Raw genomic sequence first — 23,951 nt, 5'->3', positions numbered from 1 at the left:
GTTTTCCCTTGATATTAAAATTTGAAAAATGGTTAATTCTGATCTCAGTGACCACATAAATGTCTTTTAAAATAGTGCATAAGAAGCTATTTTTTCATTCAATACATCTTTATTGAATGTCTTAGTGTTTGCTGTATTACAGTTGGCACTAGGGATGGGGGATGGAGGGCAACATGGAGGGTGGTGAGCTAGGGGTTTGTGCTCTTCAAGTTCAGTTTCAGCCCTTTTTTAGATAATGAGCAGTAAGAAGCCTTAATATCGGCCCTTTCCAAATACGAGTATTTTTATGTCATTGGTTTCGTTATAATTTTTATCAGTAAGACTTGTCAACTATGTATTTCAAGTTAGGTTTACTATAAAACTTATTACAATAAATGTTTCATCTTAAAAGAAAATAGAGCAGTAAAAAGTGTTTCTAAGTTATGACCCTTGAGCAAAAGTGAAGGTTATATTTAAGTGGTGGGCTTACCTAATAGGCCTTGGCCATGTCTTATCTGTTTTCCTCATAGAAAGTCTCTGAGTTCCATGTCTGCAAGCTATATCTTTACATTTGGTACTATGAATGATTAATCAGATTAGATGGATAGTTATCCAGAAGCCAGGGATTCTAGCGACCAATGTATGTAATAACTATGTTATTTCTCACTTTGACCAATTCCAGCTTTCAGCAATTTTAAGGGAAGTAATATCAAACAAACAGCATCCCACTTGCCTTTCCCAGCATCATGGCTTAGTATATCTTGCTCCAACTTCTACCATTGTATCCTTTCCCTAAGCCCGAGAAATTCACAGAGGAAGAAAAAGAATGTCTGAGAGCTCATGCATAATGGTTTTTTAAAAACTTGCTAATAGGGTAGCACAATGCCTCTAAGCCAAAATAATATGTTAATATTTAGCTTGAATGAAAAATGGTATTAGAGAAGTCTATATAAAGTAAGACTGGTTGAGAGTCAGCAGAAGGCATTCCAGGCAGAAAAGAATGACATAATCATGTACTTGGGGCATCAAGGCATAAGAACATGGTATGCTTAGGCCAAGTAGGCAAAGATGGTCTGAGCAGTGGAATGCTGAGCTTAAGAAAGAGCTCTTTGCTCCTATCTGTCTCACTTAACCTCCATTCATTTAAGGTAATGTTATTTTTTTCAACATTGAATGGTACAATTTGTCATTATTGAAAAAGAAGGAATATTTTACATTATTGGGTATTTGTACTTATTTTCATTACAATAGAGCTCTAGTATGTATAGCCCTTATTTTTATAAAGGCCATGACATTTGACCATGTTTCAGATCCGAGATTTCATTTAATGATATTGTTAATTTGTTAAGTATTCATTGCCTCAATTTCACATCTTGCATAGTTGGAGCTAGGTAAGCTCTGCAACATATCAATTACTTACCTAATTAGCACACTTGTGTCTTCTTACTTTTAAAAATTACACCCTCCATACCTTTCTTGCTAGCTTTGTTTGTTTCTGTAATTCAAATTTTATAATTTAACTATTTCCACAGTATTTTTGCAGCATTAGATCTGGTATTTCTCACTTCAGGCCAGATGTTTGAGTCATTTTTAAGTTAAACTGTTATTTAGAGAAAGGTTTATTGTGTGCCATTTTCTAGAATTTTGTTAGCTAATTTAGCCTTTTGGTATGACGGAACAAATGTAACTAGTTTTTATTTACTCACTTTCTTAAAGCCACCATACTTTTTTGAGTCACTGACTTCTCCCTTTTTCTCTTATGGAATGTGACAAGTTTGTGGTCAGTAGCATTATATATGTTTTTGTTATAATAGTTCTAATAAAATTATCTCAGGTATGATTTTTATGTGTGCCCGTGTGTGTATTCAAACTGCTTACCTTTGTAATCAGAGATATATTTCCTTTCTTTCCAAGGAGATATGTGTGTTTGCTTTTTCCAAACAAAATAAAGCCCTTTGTGTATAGGTTCAACCTTTGTTACTCTTTTTCCTTTCCTGTTTGCCAGTCTATTTTATCATTTTTGCTGGGTTTCATTATTTTCTCTTTTCTGATATTGATTGTATCCCTTAATGTTAACACTCAAATTAGTGATCTTAACATTTAAAAGTTTTCCCATTAGAATGTCATTGTCTCCATTTAGATACATATTTCATTTTTGTTCACTGTGACTGCTGTAGTATACTGATACCCATATTCCTAGGCTTTGCCTTGTATTGCAGAATAATTCCATAGTTTAGGCTTAATTTGACCATAAGTGCTTTTAAAGTATTTTACCCATGGCTCCTTCCACAACATCTGTGAATGCTTGGAGATCCTCAGGTGAAAGGATCTGTGTGAATACAAAGCTCTGTTGTTTTTATTTATTTTTATTATTATGATTAGCTTTATCCTAATTTTGTCTTCTGCAGAACAAAGTCTTGCAAAGCTTTTACCAGCCTTTTGGATTTATAAAAATGTAATTTGAATGTAAAATATTTAAGATGGCATCTAAATTTTTTAATATAACATTGCTATTGAGAAATAAAATAAACTATGGCATTATTTTTGTTCTGCTTCTAAAATTGCCTTTGAGTAAAGTTTAAAGATTAAAAACCTAGAGCACATTAGCTTATTTCTTAAATCAGTACCATTTGCCCTGCATTTTAAAAGAAACAACAGAGGTAGTCAGAAACTTGTTTAGCCTAATTTTAAAGTAGAGCATTGATCTTTTAAAAAATATAATTTAGTCTGATCATGACGCTGAATAAATGTGTATTTTTTTAAATGTGCTGTGTGAAGTTAGTCTGCTCTGAAGCCATCTTGGTAAATTACCCCAACAGTGTGAAGTTAGAATTCCTTCAGGGTGATGCCAGGTTCCATTTGAAATTTATTTACAACCTGCTTGGGCACAGAAGCCATTGTCTTCAGAAACCTTGGTGTAGTTGAATTGACAGTTACTGTGTTGTGGCCTGGAGTTCACCATTAAAAGGGTCACCCCAGCAGATTCATGGAGTTTATTTAGTTATTAATGATTGTTGGCACATCCTATGCAATATATCTAAATTGAATTATGGTACCAGATAAAAATATAGATGGGTATGAAACTTGTGTATCATCCATTATCATGTGTAATCAATAAACGATTTAATATCCTCTTGAAAAAAAATATATATATAATTTAGATATTTTAAATATTTAAGCTGTCTTTGAGCATCATTTGTCCAACCTGGAAAAGGAGATCAATAATTTAGCCCCTTCCTTAATTCACAGAGATCAGGGGAATAGGAAAGATCTTAGAATTGTCATATATGGCCCGGCCGGGTGTGGCTCAGCAGTTGAGCATTGACCTAGGATCCAGGCGATCAGGGTTCGATTTCCGGTCAGGGCACATGCCCGGATTGTGGGCTCGATCAGTGACTCTCTCATCATTGATGTTTCTATCTCTCTCTCTGCCTCTCCTTTCCTCTCTCTGAAATCAATAAAGACATATTAAAAAAAAAAAAAAAAAAATTGTCATATATGTTTGAAATAGTAGCATTTTCAAGTGTCTTTGCTGTTTTGCAAGTGCTATAACTCTTTAATACTATATTTTTAAATATATAGTATTTGGATACCCATATTCCTAGGCTTTGTCTTATATTGTAAATACTAAATTGAAATAATGTCTTGCTGTGTTTAGTTTTTCTAGTACCTTTAAATTCAATTCTTGCAGTGATACAATATGAATTATCCCAGTGGGCAAAGTTAACAATTTTTAAAGAAGAGTCCTTTAAGGTATACTCATATAAGCTCTTTCTGGAATAAGATATTTTGTAATCATCCAGTTAGTACTGATGTTGTTTTTCTCAGACTTATTGGTGGTTACTCTGGTGTTCACATTGTATGCACTATTTGGGGAAGGATCACTGCTGAAATTTTTAAATAATTTTATTGAATTGTGATAGCCTTATTTATGTTTTCTTTACAGAAAGAGTCTTAGATTTTTTTAGCTATAAAATTCTGTTTTTAAAAATTACCACTAATATTGATAGTTCTGTGATATAGATGTAGAGCTATATAAAACAAGAAAAGACTGTTTAAGTCTTTTAAAGAGGGTAAAATGGTTCACAGTGTTAGTGTTTTATATACTTCATAAGGGAGGCTGTACTTTGTTTTCAGAGATTAATTTCAGTAATTTTTATAGTTGGTTGTATTCAGCTTCTCATTGAAATTGACTTAAACCTGATCAGACCTCGCCATGACCACACAGAGTGTAGATACATAACCAACAAGGTTTGGTACTATTAAAACTTTCCTTTTCTTTCACAGAACTATTGCACAGCCAAAACATTGTACATATCCGACTCTGACAAGAGAAAGCATTTCATGTTGTCTGTAAAGATGTTCTATGGCAACAGTGATGACATTGGTGTGTTCCTCAGCAAGCGGATAAAAGTCATCTCCAAACCTTCCAAAAAGAAGCAGTCATTGAAAAATGCTGACTGTATGTATGCTTCAGTTTTCTTTTCCCCCCAACACCCACTGTGAATTAAGATAAATTTATTTTTAAATTAAAAATTGCCTTTTGATAGCCAGTTCATTCTTTACTAATATTTTCGTGGCCCTCACTTTATCTGAAAATGTCACATTCATTAACTGCTGCTTTATTGTCTTTTTAAAAAATTGAAAATGGATAATACCTAGTCTAGGAAGTAGTGCCCACCTAGAGCTGGCTCCTCACTGCTCCCCAGAGGCATTTAGAGAAACAGGAGTTCTTTTCCTTTTGCCGTCACAGTGACTGCAGGGAGTGATGTTGACATTGGGTATCTTGGGCCAAGATAGTCCCCATTCCACAAGGAGTTGATTTACTAAGAATGTCAAAAGCATCTCTTTGAGCAGCAATGTTTATCAAATGGGCTTTGGAAAACCATCCTGAGAACCTCCACAAAATGTTTAGCATGGTTGCTCTGGCAGAGACTGCTGTCTCATCAGCAAAGTCTTAGATTCTCAAAGATAAATAAACATTTCAACCCCTACACCTGTTTTTCTTTTTTTCTTTTAACTTTTTATTATGAAAACTTTCAAACTTAGTGAAAGGGGGAAAGTAGTGTAAGGTGACTATGCACCTGGCCTCAGTGGGTTTTTAATCCATTCTGTTTCATTGTCTTCATCACCACCAGCACCTGTTTCTCCTCCAACTGTTGGGATATTTTAATGTCAGTCTCAAACGTCCTATCCTTTCAGCTACCATTTCTGCAAGTAGTGGGTCTCTAGCAAATAACTTCCTTTTTTAAACATCGTTATACCTAACAAAGTCCACAGTTCTTTGGTGTAAAAGCCAAGACCCTGCAGATTTATCACATTGTCTCAGAAATACTGTTCACAGTTGTGTTTTTGGGTGTTTTTTTTTAACAATTAATTTACTCAAAACTGGATCCAAACAAGGATCATGCATTTTTATCTGTAATAGTTTCTTCTCTCCCGCTCCAGCCTTTATTTCTTTATCATTTATTTTTTAAAGAAACAGGTCATTTTTCCTTTGGAATTTCCATATTCTGGATCTGGCTGATTACATATTTCTGCGTCTTATATTTTCCTTAAACTGGTGGTTAGACCTCAAGACTTTTATTTTAGATTTAACTAGTACTATATATGTTCATTCCTATAGAATCAGAGGTCATATTAATATCTGATCACCCCACTTCTTGTCATGTTTAGATTGAGTATAGTAAATTGAGTCCAATCTACCTATGACAAAGTTCTGAGCAGCCTTTAATCTAATGGTTGTAGAGTCATTGATGATGACTGCTTAAATATTTCATCAAGGGCTGCAAAATGGTGACTTTTCTCATTCTTTTATTCATAATGTCTGCATTTATTAGCTGTTTGCTTGAAATGTAGTCAGTAGAGGAAAGGCGGGATAAATGCTTGTTTACTAATTTGCAGACTAACGATACAGGATTTTTGTTTTGTTTGCTTGCTTTTATTTATTTTGTTTTATTATGAACTTACAGGTTTTTATATACTACTGGATGGTTTTTAGTTCAGTCAGCCATTGTTACTATAATTCATTTTATTTTACGGAAATTTTCAAACATACTAAAGTAGATAGAGTTGCATAATGCAGTGAAACCTTCTGTGTTCTAATTTCAACAGTGATCTTAATTTCATCTTCATTCTATACCCCTGCCCTACTCTGACTTTTCTCTGCCTTCATTTTAGTTTGATATGAAATCCAAGATATAACATCTGTAAATATTTGTGTGTCTCTAAAAGATAGGGTGTCTTGTTTTTTCATATAACCACAATAACATGACCACATGAAAAACAAACATAAAATAACTATAAAAAGAAATAATTTCATCAGATATCTAGTCAGTGTTAAAATTTTAAATTGTCTAAAATGCCATTATTTAGCCCATTGTTTGAATCAAAATTTAAATAGGTAAACCAACTATTACAATAAATATTCTGTTGACATGTCCTTGAGTAACTGTAATCTGTGGATTCTCTCTCCCCCTCCCCCTCCTCCTCTTTCCTTGTAATTTATTTATTCAAGAGACTGAGTCATTTGGCCATGAGAGCTTTCCATAGACTGGATTTTGCTAATTTCATTTCCTTGGTGTAGTTTAATGTATTTCTTGTAAACTGGTGGTGGTAAAGAGAAACGGCCTGACACTAGTTAAAGGTGGTAAAGACAGATTTTACTCAGTACTGTTGCAGTAGGGAAAAGAGACTTCAGTGTACAATTGAGCTCAATTCCAAATGCAACAAGGGCAAATGGGGATTTATATGCAAGGAGCAGAGTGGGGGGTAGGGAGAGTCAGTGGATGGAAAATTACTAAGAGCAGACATCCAGGGGAAGGGGAGGGGTCTGACAAACCAGTCTGACAGAATGCTTGCTAAGGGCAGGCCTGCTATGTCAGGTACACAACTTGGGGGCGGTGAGGAACTTGATCAGATAACAAGAGTGGGAGGATGGCTTAGCAGGATTCTTGGAATAACTGGGCCAGTGACTGGACCCAAGGAAGAGGCCTAGTTGAAAGAGGGCTCAGAGGACCCTCTCTGAAGTTTGGTCAAGGAGAGAGCCTTTGTCAGTAGTCAGTTTAGAGGATCAGAGTTAAGTGAGTTGTTCTTTGGCTCTTTTTGGTTACTGGAGGGCAAGGCTCAGTTCATAGTGGTGAAGGGGTCTTGTTTCGTGAGGCAGTAATGTCATGTGTAGCCAGGCTGTTTCTAATTCAGGCTGCCGGATTTTATTCAACCTCTTCAACTTTGTATTTCTATTGACCATAAGTTTCTTGATGGCAGAGAACATCTTACTTACAGAATATTTTCCTTCTTACATAGATGTGGCTGTTTTGTGTGGGGTTTTTTTGTTTGTTTTTTAATTTTTGCAATGAAGGTATTTAGAAGAAATAAAAATATCTATTAATCACAATATCCAGACCCTCCCTATGAATATTTCCCACAGGATTGGATATGAACACATGGAGACACACCTGCAATCACATAAAAATAGGGGCATTTACCTAATGGAGCCACACATACCAAATGCTTTATAGTCTGCTTTTCCATTCAGTGACATTCCAGGAAGATAAATATTTTCTTATAAATGCATTTAGATACATGTTATTTAAATAGATAATAGATATTGTAATTTATTAGTCCATTTCCACTGTTGGACATTTATTATTTTAAAAATAATTTAATGAATAGCAGTGCATTAAACACACTGTATATTTCTCATTTAAATATGATTTTTATGGGCATATTTTATATCTTTACCTTGACATTATTAATGAGAATTACCTTGACTTCTGGGGGGATATTATCTGTATTTTTTGGAGGGTTAAAAATTTGTTAAAAGAATGTGTTAAATTATATTAATTTAATATAATATAGATATTAGATTATAATAAAGAACAATCATAACTTGCCAGGTACCGATCCCTTCTTTCGCCCTCTCCCCTGCAACCACATAAACAGGAGAGTTTTTTTCTTTGCAGTGTGCATTGCCTCAGGAACAAAGGTGGCTCTGTTTAATCGACTTCGATCTCAGACTGTTAGTACCAGATACTTGCATGTAGAAGGAGGTAATTTTCATGCCAGTTCTCAGCAGTGGGGCGCATTTTACATTCATCTCTGTGAGTATAAAAATGTGCATTTGATGTTTCTAGTGTGAAATTGTTAAATTCTTTTTTATAATAAGACATACAGATATATTAAGTTCTGTTGTTTTCCTAAGCAGATTAGTGAACCCTAAAAGATAACAATTTGGTATCTTTTCCCACCGCAGTGGATGATGATGAATCAGAAGGGGAAGAATTCACGGTTCGGGACGGCTACATCCACTATGGACAAACGGTCAAACTCGTGTGTTCAGTTACCGGCATGGCACTCCCGAGACTGGTATGGCTCGCCTTTTGCATTAGTAATGTGTGTAGTGAAAATGAAGAAAGCAGAAATGCTACAACTTTCAAATGAAAAATAGACCTCAAGCTCATTCTTTTCCATTTAAAAGGAGATGTCAGTAATCACTGCTATTTATAATTGACAGTTATACCCCACTTTACGTTTAAAATGCTTTAAGGCAAATAGCCAGTTTTTATGAGTACATTCTTAATGACTTCCTGTTGACTATTTCTAGTAAGTTTTGGTGGCATTTTCCTTTTTGGTTGTATATCTGAACATGTTCGATAGAGGGCGCTATAAAGTTACATTGTAATTTCTTATTGTAGATACACTGCTGAGTGGTAGGACCAAGTTTTAAAAAATACAGTTCTCGTTTCTTTAAAAATATGAGTATAATTTTTACCAACTTACTCTCCCACAAGAAGAAAGATTTACTAAAAATGAAATAAAGTTGGTATTTATTACTCTGGGAGAGAGGCATATTGTTTAGGGCTTTTCGTTTATTGGGGAGGTCATGAAACTATAAAAACTGCTTTTCTTACCAAAATGAAAGCAAAGGCCCCTTGTACTCCCTCCCACATGCCCACCCTCTTTTTCTGAAACAGCATTGTTGCAGTTGTATTATAGTAAAGATGGAGGGGACTTTTGAGTAAGTTTTATTCAGGGTCAGGTTGGGGGTTGAATAGAAGAACATTTAGTATTACTGTTCCTGAAATATGCTTTATATTTGTCTCTGAGATATTTCATTGGCTTATATTTTCTGGGACTATTTCAGCAGTGGCTAGGTCTACAATTAAATAAACACAACATTTCTTTTTCTTGTTTTTGTTTTGTTTTATTTTTCTATGTCATGGTTTTACAAGGTGGTTTTACTGCCCATTTCAATTTAAGCTAAAATATGTCATAATATTAATTTATAAAACCTTAAAAAACTGAGACAAATTATAATAAAAAGGGTAAAGGTAGGGAGAGAAGGGTGTAAAAACAGTGAAAAGACGCAAACAACCTGTCAACATTTACTCGAAGTCTTTTTTTTTTTTTTTTTTAATATGTCTTTATTGATTTCAGAGAGAGGAAAGGAGAGGGGGAGAGAGAGAGATAGAAATATCAATGATGAGAGAGTCATTGATCGAGCCCGCAACCCGGGCATGTGCCCTGACTGGGAATCAAACCCCAATTGCCTGAATCCTAGGTGGATGCTCAACGGCTGAGCCACGCCCGGCCGGGCGAGGTCTTTTCATTTGTTATGTGTCACTCTTATTTGCTTTGGCATTAAATGCCAAAGGATGCATTTACTTAGACAGATGGTAGTGGGCATCCTGGTTTTTTTTATTGGTGAGAGCTGGTTCATTCAGCAGTATCTATGTCCAAAGAATTATTGTTGGGGAAAAATGGAACCAAACATGGCCCGTGTCCTGAGCACGCTTAGTATACCGCCAGCTGGTAGAGACACTGGATGCCCAGCCAGCAATACTGCAGGCGTATTGCGACTCCACCGGTGGGAGACGCCTGAGTGAGTGCTTGTAGACTTACAGGAAGTTTCAGGCTTGCCTCATTCAAAAACAAGTTATTTCTCTAAAACCCTTGTTAAATGTAAATATAGCTTTAAGACTTTAGAGTTGCATTGAAGCATTTTGCTTAAGTTCCATTAATTTTACAAACTTAGAAGCTTTAATAAAAATATTGACTCTTTTAAACTCAAAAATTAGTGGTGGTGTAAGTAGAATGACAAATATCCTGACAGACTGCAGAGCTAAAAAATATGTAAATACGAAGAATGTTAACTTAAAGATTGGGACTTTTTTACAGTTGTGGCTTAGCTGAAGGAAAATCTTAGAACATAAGTGAGGGGCGAATCAAGTGATGAAACTCAGCACCGCTACATAATACTAATAGCACTGTCCTAAGGTCTTTTACACATATTGATTCATTCAGTCCTCACAAAATTCTGAGAAGTTACTGTTAAGGATGGATGTTCATTGTGGAGCTAAGTATTAGAGTCCTACGTGCAGACATGCATTACACAAGTAGCCCTGAAACTTCCATGTGCCAGGTGAGCAAGACAGACTTCCTGTCCTCATGGAGCTTACGTTTTGATAGGGAGATAGAAAAAATCAGCTAAAGAAATACCCACATAATGAATTAAAAGGTTAATATAAGTGATTTAAAGGCAGATTTTAAAAGGATAACTAACGGATTAGGAGTTGGGAAGGTGTTTTAGAGTAATTAGAACAGTCTCTCTGAAGTGGGGATGTTTGAACAGAGACCAGAGTGAAGTTGGGAAACCACAAACTGGTAAGGAGAGCATCTCAGGCAGACAGAATCTGTGTAAAAAGAACTCAAGGCAGGAATGTGTGCGGACCCGGAAGAGGGACTGAAGGGGCAGATGGCAGGAAATGAAGCTCTGAGGTTAGCCATGGGCAGCATCTTGGAAAGTTCCTCTCTGTATCTAGCGTGAGGACTATATTCTCTCTGTGCGACAGGAGGCCACTGGCGGGTTTTAAACAGGGAATGATGGCTGATCTAGTACAGAAGGATAATGCTGGCTGTTCTGTGGAGGAGAGAACATAGGGTGTCACGGTGGGAGCAGAGATTCAGGTGGTTGGACCTTTGTCCTAATTCAGGCAAGAGTTGACGATGGTATCTTGGACTAGGATTGTAATGCTAGGGTAATGAGTGTGACTGATCTATTTGACAGTAGACCAAACAGAATTTGTTGACAGACTGGATGATTGGGTGTGAGAGAGAGTAAGGAGTCAAGGGGTGACTTTGCATTGGGTGAATAGTGGTGCCATTTATTGAGGGGTGGGGTGGGGGAGATTTATGTTTAGGGAAAAAATCAAACATTCTGTTTTCGATTAAGAATCAGGTAGCTTATTAGACATCTTAAGTGAAACTGTTGACTAGGTAGTTAAATATACAAGTTGAGTTCTGGAGAGAGGAGAGAGCTGGAAATGTAAATTAGGAGTTGCCAGCCTCTAAATAGTATAGAAAGCATAGAGTATGGAGAGAGGAGAGGAGGTCTGAGGACATGGCTCCGGGGCACTGTAAGGGCCAGTTAGAGCCGTGGTCTCTGAAAGGAGACTGTGTCAGATGCTTGGAAAGCTCATAAGGTGAGGAGAGAGATGCGCCCCTGGGATTCATGTGTCTGGAAGTCCCTGGCGGCCTCTGCAAGAGCAGTTGTAGTGAAGACTTTGAGACAACAGGCTGGAAGGACTTCAGGAGGTTGCATGGTGAGGAAGAGGAGTTTTCTGTAAAGGGGAGGGAAATGGGATGGTGAAAGGGAGGCATGGGGACGTGTAGTCAAGGAGGGGTTTTCTTTACTTTTGAGTTTAAATGGGAAGTAGTTCTAAAAGGTTTTTATACTGTTTGGAGTGATCTTCATAATCATCAGACACTTAGTGATTACCTTTTGTGTGACAAGTGACATCTAAGGTTTGGTAGGATAATTTTTCAGATATCCATATGTGTTTTGTTGAGTGTTTGGATTATAATCTTGTGGAGCATAATGGAAAGAGTTCAGGCCGGGCAGGCAGCCAGCCCGGAATCATATTTTGGTCCTTCAGCTACTAAGCAGGTGATTTTGATGAACCTACTGATCTTTTTGAGCCCATTTCTAATCTGCAAAATGATACCTATTTTAGGTTTTAAAAAAAATATACATATGTAAATATTGGATAATGTACTGCACTGACTATTACACCCATGTAGCCTTTAGAGATAGTTTTTCCTTTGATGTTGGATTGTCATTTTTAATTTTAAAAAATTTGTCACTGTATTTTATTGGAAGAGTCATCTGAACTTGCTACTCAAAATATAGACCAACGGGATTAGCATCAGCTGGGAATTTGTTAAAATGCAGAATATGAGGCCCTACACAAGATCTGTAGGCTCAGGACAGATGTGTGACTTATACGCACATTAAATTGTGAAGGCACTGGTCTAGAAAGCAGGCTCCTGCCCTGGTTTTAGGTGCTTGTGGAGGAGGTGACAGCTTCCACCTTCTAAGATGCTTGCGACCTAAAGGCATTTTCTGTACTTAGTCTTATTGTTTGTAAATGTTTGTGTGAGCAGGTATATGACAAGTAATGGAAGTATTATTACATAGCTTATTCTTCCGGTGTACTCCTGAAAGTATACCTAATGAAAACTCTCCATGTGTGACAACCTTTTCTTGTTCAATTGTTGAAACACAGATAATTAGAAAAGTTGACAAGCAGACCGCGTTACTGGACGCAGATGACCCCGTGTCACAGCTCCACAAATGTGCATTTTACCTTAAGGATACAGAAAGAATGTACTTGTGCCTTTCTCAAGAAAGAATAATCCAGTTTCAGGTATGTTTCTAAATTAAGGTGAAATCTAAAATGTGTTAGGTCAGTAGTATACAGAAACATAAAGCTCTTGTTTACTGTTGATTGCATCCAAATGCATGAAGCTGTGTTCAGATATTTATCCCAAGTCCAGACCTACACGGTCTTCAGACATGGTGATTATCCTGCCCAGGGAAGAACTCAGAACTGGTCTCAGAAAACAGTTACCATGTAGCTCGGGGGACAAAAAGCCCCTTGGTTTATCTAAAAGCAGATTTTTGTGTTCAGTGAATCCCCGGAAGTGTATGCATGCATTGTATATGGATGTGCGCGTGTTTGGGGGAGGGTTCGTAATTCTCATCGTATTTATAGTGGCGTCTTCCACGATAGTAATGATGACATGCTTCAAAAGCTAAGTTTCAACTACATTTACTCAGAAGGCTTTCGTGAGGACATTTATGACATGGTAGCTTATTTAATAGGAGAGTCATACTTACATGTGAAACTTGTTTATAAATATCTGGAGACACGGCCACACACAGCCGTCTCCTTAGCCCAGCACTGACAGGCTGGTCCAGGTGTTGTAGTAGGGTTGGGGGTTATTGATTCATCTTGGTTTCTCCTTCAGAAAGTACATAAGTTTCTAGCTGTTTTCTGAACAGGAGAGTCTCCTAAGTCTCTCCCTTTCTAAGGGATCCCTAAAAAGGTTTTTTAAAAAAAATCCTCATCTGAGGATACGTTTTCATTGATTTCCAGAGAGAGAGAGGTAGAGAGACAGAAACATCAATGTGAGAGAGAAACATTGATCAGTTGCTTCCCATACTCACTCTGACCGGGAATCAAACCAGCAACCTTTTGGTGAGTAAGACGACACTCCAACCAACAGCCACATGGTCAGGACAGGGTTTCTAAAGAGTTTTAGATAGCTGTTTGCATCACAGATACTGACCTTTTATTTAAAAATTTATACAGGTACTGGTGTACTCTGAAGTGGCTATTCTGAAGGTTATCAGTTATTTAATATGTCACTAAAATATATTATGATAAAAACTGTATGTCAGGTTTTCATGTTAATATCCTATTTGTTTATATAGGGATTGGCAAAGCACCATGCTTTTTGCTTTTTTTAAAATATATCTTTATTGATTTCAGAGAGAGGAAGGGAGAGGGAGAGAGAGAAGCATCAATGATGAGAGTCGTCATTGATCGGCTGCCTCCTGCACGCCCCCGACTGGGGATGGAGCCTGCAACCCAGGCATGTGCCCTGACCAGGAATCAAACTGCGATCTCCTGGATCCTAGGTCGATCCTCAACTGCTGAGCCACGCCTGTCTGGGCAGAACCATGCTTTTGAAGTTTATAACTTTCTACTAAATTCTTTTCATGTTAATTCTAATCTATAAATGTTACTTGTTAAAATTATCTTCTACTGCAATGCATATAAAAATTTCTAAACTTTCTTCATAAGGCCACTCCATGCCCAAAAGAACCAAATAAAGAGATGATAAATGATGGAGCTTCCTGGACAATCATTAGTACGGATAAGGCAGAGTATACTTTTTACGAGGGGATGGGCCCTGTCCTGGCCCCTGTCACACCTGTGCCTGTCGTAGAGAGTCTTCAGGTGAGACCACCTACTCACAAGTTGACTTTTACCTCTTTGTAACTTCTCTTAACTATAACTTAGCCTAATTTTATTTCACAATAAGTTTGCGTTTTCTCCAAATACTGTGTTTTGGGTATTTTGTTATACATTATTGGTTAATAGAAAAACAAAAATAGGAGCCTACTTTTATGCAAGCAAATTTAAATTTAATACCAACTTGTATGTTATCTTGATGTTTTTAGCTCACTTTGTCTTTATAATCGTGATTTAAAAGAAGCATTTTAATTACCCATTTTTCACAAATGATAAGTGAATAAGAAACTAATCTGTGCATTTTAATGAGAAATGAAAAGTTTTCTCAGTGTTCGAATTTTCTGTGAATTGTAGTTGAATGGCGGTGGGGACGTCGCAATGCTTGAACTTACAGGACAGAATTTCACTCCAAATTTACGAGTGTGGTTTGGGGATGTAGAAGCGGAAACTATGTACAGGTACTTGGTAAAACTTTTTGCATCCTCCAGAGTTTGGTGGGGGTGGGTATATGAGACTCTTTCCTGATACTGGTTGTAATATATTAAGCAGCCCAGTTTTAAGTTTTAGTTCTAAAATTGGTCATGTATTTGTGTTTCCTCCTCAGATGTGGAGAGAGCATGCTCTGTGTCGTCCCAGACATTTCTGCATTCCGAGAAGGTTGGAGATGGGTCCGGCAGCCAGTCCAGGTTCCAGTAACTTTGGTCCGAAATGATGGAATCATTTATTCCACCAGCCTTACCTTTACCTACACACCAGAACCGGGGCCTCGGCCACATTGCAGTGCAGCAGGAGCAATCCTTCGAGCCAACTCAAGCCAAGTGCCCCCTAATGAATCAAACACAAACAGCGAGGGAAGTTACACAAGCGTCAGCACAAATTCAACCAGTGTCACGTCATCCACAGCAACAGTGGTATCCTAACTACCGTCTTGTTGCCAGGACTTAAACTGACTCTAGTGTGGCAAAATGTTGACAAAGAGAGAGAGAGAAAAGTGAACAATCTTTTGTGGTTTCTTGGGAAAACTTTTCATACCAGGTGATACTATTCAAAAGCCCCATTACCTGCAAGTGCTGATTTGAAGTGCAGAAGCCACAGTAAAACAAACAGAAAAAACATCAAAATGTACAAACTATTGGAAATCGATTTTTTTCAGCTGTTATTTTTGGTTGGTTTTTGTTTGTTTTTGTTTAAATGGGCAAGAAGTAGAGATGTGGCTGGAGTAAAAGTTAATGGAACTAGAAGACACAAATCTAACATAGTTTTTATGGACCAAGGAACTTGTATAAGCTTTAGTAAAGGTACATTTTCACCATGCCTTTTTTATCCCGCCATGTGTAGTACACCTTTGTTACCAAATAGGTTCTTGTCCCTGCCCTCTGAGCTTTTGCTCGCAAGTGCATTCAGGCTGCAAGCCTGATCGTGCTTGCTGAGTCTCCTTACCGTACTCTTCCAGGTTTTTATGGTCTAAGGCTGGAACTGTTCTTTTTTTTTTTTTTAAAGCTTAAATCTTATGACTCTTCATGAGTTGAAATTGTTTTGATTTCAGCAAGTCAGATCTTGTAAAGGCCTACATACTTTTTTTAAGATTATATGAAGTCTGTGCAAAAGCTTTAAGAAATGCCTCTGCCTTGCCTGCAATACATGCAACATACGTGAACTAGTCTCCATTCTCAGACATTTGGCAATTTTTCTGTGTTTTCTTTAAAAAAAAAAAAGTATTTATAGCGGTTATCCAAGTGGTTCTAACATTTACATGGAATTAAATGTAGCCATTTGGTCATGAATGCGTTAGTGGCATAGAACATGTTGAAGTGTTCTCTCCCCTACCCCATCATACATGTGTCGCCATGTTTCAGGATGTGTTCAGGTTCCCCTCCCTCCTGATCTTGTACATAACTTGTATTATGTGTAAGTTAAACATTTTATTTTGAACTTGTAATGTTCCCAGTGATTTCATTCAGTAGGGTGTTTTCTGCCTTCTTGGCACATAATAAAAAATCATAGAAGTGTTTGCTACCAGGTGGTAGATGGTGCCCTTATTGTATGAGGAAAATCTCAGCAAAAGCATGTTTTTATTTACTTTTTTTTTGGTAGCCTAGTCCAAGATGTCATTGTAACCTTAAAACAAGATGCTCTTATTAGATGGTGAACTAAAATAGCTGGAAGGCAGTACTTTAGAAACAGATAGTTGTGAGATTATAAAAATGCAAGTGTAACTTATCTTTCTGTTTCTCTCTCTGCTTTTTTTTTTTTTTTTTTTTCTCCCTTCGGTCTTTCCCAGAGCTGAGCGTCTCCACAAATGTCTCCTACTCAGAAAACAGAAAACATTTCTTTACCCTTCACTTAAGATTTGGTTGCATTGGGGCTGTGCTGGCCTTGCGGGCTAAGCTCACCGTTTCACATTGCTTCCACTTCTGTACTTTGGTCATGCCTCTGTTCGGTTCCTTAGAAATTGCAGCAGACTTGTTGGACTACATTTAGTACAGGAACCATGTGTGCAATGTTGTAGGACACAGCCTGGTAACACAATCATCCTTCTTAGAGTAAAAACTACCTCTAGACTGTGGTAAGCTTTTTACTGTCCCATAAAACAGGAGCCAAAGTACCTTATGAACGCAAAACTGTAAGTTCAGTATTTCCATACAGAACATTGTCTTTCTGGTGTCCTGGGCTATTTTGAAAAAGTTTCCATCAGTAGATTTTTTCAACATCGCTAGTAGCATTTTTTTTTCCAGCTTTGCTATCGTCACTTATTCTTTTGCTCAGACTATGTCATTGTAAATACGATTCCTAACATCTTTAAATCACTTTTCCTCAGTTTTCAAGGGGAAGTCATTTATTTGTAAAGCACGTAAGTGGTTAAATCAGAGTTACTGTGGTTTTCTCTTTCTGCAAGCCTTTTTAATTACCGCAGGCTGTATTAGACTATATATAGCCTTCTCTCCAGATCTGCTCTAGTCACTAGCTTCTCTCTTGTAAGCTAATCCCGCCTCACTCTTTAAATCGTGTCAGTGATCAAGGGCAGAATTCAGTGTGGCCTTATTATCTCTCTTTGTTTTCACTGTTTACTGGCTTTTTCTTACAGACTTGCTTATTTCTGAGTAGTATTTATTCCCTCTGTTGAGTCATGCCAGCAGCCTTTACACAGGGCTTTCTGTTCAGTGTACAGATATTTTCAGTCCTGCTTTATTTTTAATGGTTCACAAGTTTCTCCACTTCGCAGGTTTGGTATTTGGTTACAAAGTTACATTAAATTAACTGATATCAGATGAGCTACTTCTGAAGAACAAACTATTTTTCCCCCAGCTTTGCAGCTCAAAATAATTCTTCAAGTTTATTAAAATTAACTTTCGCTTTTCTGTTATTTAAGTATATCTTATTTCTGCTGTTTCTTTTAATAAGATATTTGAAATATTAGCCTATAAACTCTTCCTGTTTGTTTTTCTGAAAGTCCAAGAATGTACTTACATAGGCATTTCCCCTGCTATATTTTGTCATTCTGCACACCACAAACTAAAGACTGAAATGATTTGTCTGTTGTAGTTACTGTTAAAGCAGTTCTTTTGTCAGCTGCTTAAAAAAATCTTTTTCATGGATTTGTAAATCATTCTAGTGTTTAATTTATAGGAGCCTTGCCCTCTCTTTGTAGCAGAAGGTTGGTCTCCCTCCCCCACGGTGGCTTTGTTAGAGATGCCAGTCATTTTCCATCGTGAAGACTCTTAGAATGGCAACCACTTCAGTTAAAGGATAGTATGTTTGAGTTCTTGATTTTTAAATTCTGTTTTAGAAGTGTATTTTATGCTCTCATGATTCTATGCAGTTTCTAAAAATATGCATAGAAGCTGAGTCTCATCCAGTATGTTTTATTAGTTCCATTGAATTGATCACACATTGGGAAGGCAAGCTAAAGGTTTTAAATGGAAAATGAAAATGGCCCTTTGATTTTGAATGACTTCAGAATTGAACACTAGTGTAATATTTAACCTGCTGCTGACTTTCCTTAAACTGTGGCAACTGAAGGCATCTTCATATTTATATTAATTAGTGAACTGTTTGTCTCTCTTACTGCACAGACTTATTTGCGATCATAACTGGTTAGTTTTTTTATTTTTCTAATGAAACTGGTACTATCTGTGCCCTCACAAAAAATTCCCAATGCAGTTTTTGAAAACTAAACTAATTAGTCATGTTTAACCAGATAATCCATGGGGGAGGGAGGTTCCCTTTTGAAACAAAATGCTACTCAATCATTAACCAAGTTACTTACTTTTGATTTTGAAAGCAGCTGTTTCTGAGGAGTACTGAACAAATGTGTGTACTTTTCTGTGCCAGACTTTTGACTTTGTTTCAAGCACTGTAATGTGGGTTGGATGGTTAGAAACAATAATATATTAGGGTTTCTATTTAACCCTTTCAGGACTGAACTGTATCCCCTTCATTAATTTTCCCTGTGTTGTGATAAATGTTTGCCAGCATTCAGTACTGTGTTGGTCCAAATGTAGGTTAATATGCTCATTTTTAGCTTATTTCTTGTACCTTGCAGCATGCTCTACACATTCAGTCCTTAAGGGGTTTATTTTACAAACTGTGCGCCTGTAAGGTTTGTTAGCAATAAGATAGAAAATTGAGCAAGTTTATACCATAATTTTGTAGAAAAAAAGAATCTGCTCAGTTCAATATTTCATTCATGAGAAACCTGCAATACGGGCAGTTTCAAGGAATAAATAAAAAGGAAATGTAAACCATTGTAAAAGTCTTCTGTTGAATGTGCCTGATGTGTGCATTATTGTCTTGGTTTCGGAATACTTCACAAAGACAGAATTAAATTCCATATTAAGGTTTGCGCATTTACAGTCCTTCCTCTCTCCATCACAGCAGAGTGGTAGCTGTGCTGGTTTCCTCTCAGTGTTTTATTTTTTTTTTTAATTTTTTAAAATATGTCTTTATTGATTTCAGAGAGGAAAGGCGAGGGAGAGAGAGAGATAGAAACATCAATGATGATGAGAGAGTCATTGATAGAGCCCGCAACCTGGGCATGTGCCCTGACCGGGAATCGAACCCTGATCGCCTGGATCCTAGGTCGACGCTTAACTACTGAGCCACGCCCGGCCGGGCTCTCTCAGTGTTTTAATTGTGCTGCTTCGGGTAAAGAGAGGTCTCTTTCCTCCTTTGTAAATGGGGAAGTGGGCTTTGTCACTCTGGGGGCCTGTCTCCCAATTCAGGAACATTTCAGGCTAATCTCAACTAGACTGGAGAATATCTAATTGCAACTTGCTTAATACAAGGTTGCCATTTGGCCTGGTGTACTAAAGAACAAGTGGTTGTGCTTTTGCTGGGGGCTCCTAATTAGAGAGAGTTTCCCTATTTTGTTTAATAGGGAAACAGTAAAAGGGGAAGTTATATATTTTTTAAATCATAGTTTATTTCTTATCTGACCTTCCTCCAAAGAAAAAAGTATTGAATAAAGTTACCAGGATTTTGCTAAAGACATCTTGCTCTAAAAATAGTAATTATTAAGTAAGGAACAATTTAGTTGGAATTTGAGTTGTGAGGCCTCTAAAAGGCTAAGATTGATAGTGGTTACTTGGCTTAGAATTCAGAAGAGCAGAGTAAGCTTGTACCCCTTGCAGTGCATGATCACTCTCCAAGCAGTCTTATGAAAGATCATTGTGTGCATGCAGGCATATTGTCATTGACCCCTAGATGGTTGTCAGTGACAGGGATGGAGAGGGCAGGCTGCACATGCTTCTAGTGGTGAGTGATCCCAGAAGGCAGTCGTCGTCTCTAAAACAAAAACAAACTAGAAACACTAAATAGAAACCCTAAAAAAGTTTAGTGCTGGAAAACACCAAGGGAGACAGATTAAGTTGATGCATATAAACTACAAATGAGGTGATTCATCTTGACTTATACGTCAGGTCCTGAAGCCGAAGGCCAAGAGACAGAACTGCCATGGGCCCTGTCAGGACCCGCAGGACTGGACAGTTACACCCCGTTCCTTGTGCTAAGGTCGGGCAGTTCATGTGCCTGGCACATAGGTGGTCAGTAGTTAAAGGAGTTGTATACACTAGAAATCATGACTCATCTTGGTTTCTAGAAAAGCAGACATACTCTTACAGAAAAGGGCTGGGTTTTAACTACAAGAAACATTTATACTAAATAGTTATTTTACAAGGATTTTTTTTTTTTTTTTTTTTTTGCTTTGCGGAAGTAGTACTTTAAATGTGCTATTCTATGGGAAAAAAATTAAAGGTAAGTATAAGTTCAGGTGTATATCAAGTTCTCACTAGCATGATAAAGGTAGTCCCTGTTCTTAATCTTATATTAACTTGAAAGTGTCCAAATGCCAGGTGTTTGGATTTTTAAATTATAATTGTAATGCCCGGACCTCTTGGCTGATGTTCTTAATCCCCCTATACATATAAATATGTACTAAATTACACAGCTCTACAGAGTCATCCTGGATACTTCAAAACATTTTCCGTCTTCTGGGTGAAGATGATGGATCTTAATCTCTTTCGTAGCCAAGTCTAAGGAGGACAAGCGTTAGGGGGACCAGCACTCAGGAGACAGGAGAAGGAAGGAATGCCCCCCACCTGTGATGATGCTCAGGTTACAGGCGCCACCTGCCACTGGTTTATCTCAGAATCAGCCACATTCTGCAGCTCTCCACTGTTCATTGGTCTCATTTGTAATGGGGGCGGGGGGAGGAGGGCCAGAAATCCCTCAGCGGTGGTCCTGGCTCTGCAGCCTCAAAGCCTGGATACCTGCTTTGATTGTCCTCGGTCGGGTTCAGGCCTGGTTTTTGTTCATACATCCCAGAAAACAGTGATGGGGTTGTTTTGCATTTAATACTTAAAAGATCTTAAAATGTACACCTTCATATAATAGCCTTTATTGGAGCTTTTAAAATCAGAAACCAAGACTGTTTAAGGTAAGATTTTGTAAGAATAGTGGAAACTTAGAATTGAAGGGAAGCTTGAATCATGCTTAGAAATATCCCAGTGCTGGGAGGGCTGTGCTGACATAGGTGGGGTCTGGGGGTTTCTAGGGGGCCCTGCAGAGAAGAGCTGGCCCAGTTGGAAGCAGGGACTGGGGAGCAAGGCTGGGGGCCGGCAGGAGCACCTCGAGGCCTGGTGCAGCTCAGCACGTGGCTTGACTCAAGATGGGGAAGAGTGAAGGTGGGGAGGAAATGGAGAGAGGAGCAGGTTGGGGGTGGGGAGGAAATAGTTTTCGGTAGGCTGATTTTGAGATTCCTATTAGACTCCCAGTTAAAATGCCCAGTAAGCAGTTACACCTCCTGGTCTGGAGCTCACGCTGAGGTCTCTGGGAGTCAGTCACACAGATGGCGTTAAAACCCTTAAGCCCGGTGAGACCACCAAGGGAGGTGAGAAGGTAGGAAAGACGTCCAGGACTGAGCCCCAGGCAGCCCCTGCTTAAAATCACACTTCTCAAACTGTTGTGTGTGTAGGAACTCCAGGCGAGGGTGTTAAAATGCCTGTCTCAGTAGGTCTGCTGGTGTGGGTCTCCATGTCCCGAGTTTCTAAGGGACTCCCGGGTGACATGGATGCCGGGGATCTAGAGACCCCCCACTGAGGAGGGAGGGCCTCGTGTGTCCCAGACAGATGGGAGTGATGGACGAAACGAGCGTGCCTCTTCAGTCCATAAAAATGATTATTTTTAACCAACATCAGTTTTCCAAGTCACTGTTAACTCTAATGGTTTTAGAATTAGCCTCATTGTTTCTTAAGTACAGAATTAACATTTCTCTTCACACTTGAGAAGGCCTTATGTTCCAGATCATAAGTGGGCGAGTCAGATTCTCGTCACAAGCTGAGAATGTGGCCTATCCGAAAACGGAAGCGTTCACACCCCAGTGCAGTCAGGATGCACGGAGGCCTGCGTTGTGTAAGGATGCGTTAACTCTGGGCCTTTCAGCATCCGAGGCAAAACTGCTGTCCCCAGAAATTACAGGAACATCGAAGAGCTCCTGATTTTCACTCTTTGGTTTGGAAAAAACCCAAAACCCTTCATTTTTAATTGGGTTCCCTTACTCATGAGAGCAATTCTACAAATTCAGAGAGGCTAAATTATCACAAAAACCTAAATGCGTGGCGTCTGCACTAACGAGGTTTCACGGACAGAGACGGTGCTCAGCTGTGCGGGAGCCACGCTCTCCTGTTAAACCAGAGAAGCCTGGTGGTGTGGCTGGCGCTGGGAAGGCCATCTTCCCCTCACTGCTACTTTAGACCTAAATGAAACAATAGACAATTTCCTTCTAGGGGGTGGGATTGCGGATGGGAGGTGAGCTGAGAGCCGCACAGTACAGGGAGGGATCCCCAGAAATGTAACAGCCCCCCACCCCCTGCGCACACCCGCCTCCACCACGCTCCTGCTTGCAAATATCTCAACAAAACCAAGGAGTCTCTTGGGAATGTGATGTCTAACACTTTCTGTCACGAGATTTGGATGCTGGCCGAGTGTGTAAGGAGCAGAGCTCTGCACCCCGAGGAGTTTGGTTCCCCCCGGCAAGCGGAGAGCAGGGCGTGGCTTTGCGGGCAGGCGCTGGCGCCCCGGCAGCTGGAAGCTTTGCTGTTGAATTTCTTCCTTCTAACCTGTGCAACAAACGTGGAGGTGTTTTTAGAAGATTCAAAGCGGCCCATTAGGGCAGAGGAAATACCGTGTGTTCTGAGCTGTTTGAAAGAGACTGCAAACCCGTATTCCGTTGGCTAGACGCAGAGGCTTCATCAAAGTCGCTTTGAGGTGTCGCCTGCCCCCTTCCCTAGCTCAGTGACAGCGGTGCCGCCTCCCCTTTGGAACTTCCTTGCCCTGGGCTCCCGGGACCCCCGGCTTCCCCGCTCAGCAGGCTGTGCTGGGTCCTTCCCCTTCCCCTTCCCCTTCCCCTTCCCCTTCCCCTTCCCCTTCCCCTTCCCCTTCCCCTTCCCCACGGGCTAATCCTCGGAAGCCTCGGGCAGGGGCCAGGCTCCTCTTCCCCAAACGCTCCTCCCGGTGATCTCTCCCTTCCAGTCTGGGGGCTCGCTCCCCGGTTCATGTTTCCCACCCAGGCTGCTCACGCGAACCCCAGGACTGGGGAGCTAACTGCTTGCTCGGCATCTGAAGGGTAACAGGCGCCGCAGACTTGGATCTAAACTCCCGCGTGCTTCCCCCGGCCCCGCTCCTCGGCCCGCCGCTCCCCGGGCCCAGCCCGCCCTCCCCTTCGGTGACCGGCGCCTCCTCCTTCCAGTGGCTTCCGTGGCATCTTGATTCCTTTCTTGCTCTCGCCCCACATCCAGCCCGTCAGTAAAGCCAGCCAGTGACTCCTTCAAAACGTGCACAGGCCCTGAGCCCATCGCCTCCCTGAGCGGAGCCGTCGGCCCTCAGGTGCACAGTCACCGCTCCCTCCCCGCTCCTCAGCCTCCTCCCTGCCTTCCTAGAGCCTGCTCCCCCCAGCAGCTGGGGTGATTCTTTGAACAGGTGTCCCCCTGCCGCTGAAAGCCCTGCAAGGACCCCGTCCTGCTCCGGGTGCGGCCCTCGCACCCCCACCTGCCTTGCAGCCCCTCTCCCGGGCTCACTGCACTCTGCTGGCTTCCCTGTCTTTCCTCGATTTTACCAAAAGTGCTCTCACCTGGGGCCTTTGCTTTGGCGGTTCCC

General features: G+C 39.5%; 1 protein-coding gene across 2 annotated transcripts in view; it reads left to right on the top strand.

Annotated features, from left to right (window-relative positions):
* Positions 1-19,053, top strand: part of RBPJ (recombination signal binding protein for immunoglobulin kappa J region) — an 84,497-nt gene extending 65,444 nt beyond the window's left edge. For both annotated transcript variants that reach the window (XM_016218223.2, XM_016218222.2), the window contains 7 exons: positions 4,267-4,441; positions 7,944-8,081; positions 8,234-8,346; positions 12,546-12,686; positions 14,130-14,285; positions 14,655-14,758; positions 14,905-19,053. In XM_016218223.2, coding sequence (XP_016073709.1) covers positions 4,267-4,441; positions 7,944-8,081; positions 8,234-8,346; positions 12,546-12,686; positions 14,130-14,285; positions 14,655-14,758; positions 14,905-15,220 — 1,143 coding nt within the window. In that variant the 3' untranslated portion in view covers positions 15,221-19,053. The remainder of the gene's footprint in view (positions 1-4,266; positions 4,442-7,943; positions 8,082-8,233; positions 8,347-12,545; positions 12,687-14,129; positions 14,286-14,654; positions 14,759-14,904) is intronic.
* Positions 19,054-23,951: the final 4,898 nt, after the last annotated feature.

Source organism: Miniopterus natalensis, chromosome 1, assembly GCF_054644295.1.
Source record: "Miniopterus natalensis isolate mMinNat1 chromosome 1, mMinNat1.hap1, whole genome shotgun sequence".
Lineage (NCBI taxonomy): Eukaryota > Metazoa > Chordata > Mammalia > Chiroptera > Miniopteridae > Miniopterus > Miniopterus natalensis.
Note: the sequence above shows the minus strand (reverse complement) of the source record. Positions and strands in the feature narration are given on the sequence as shown.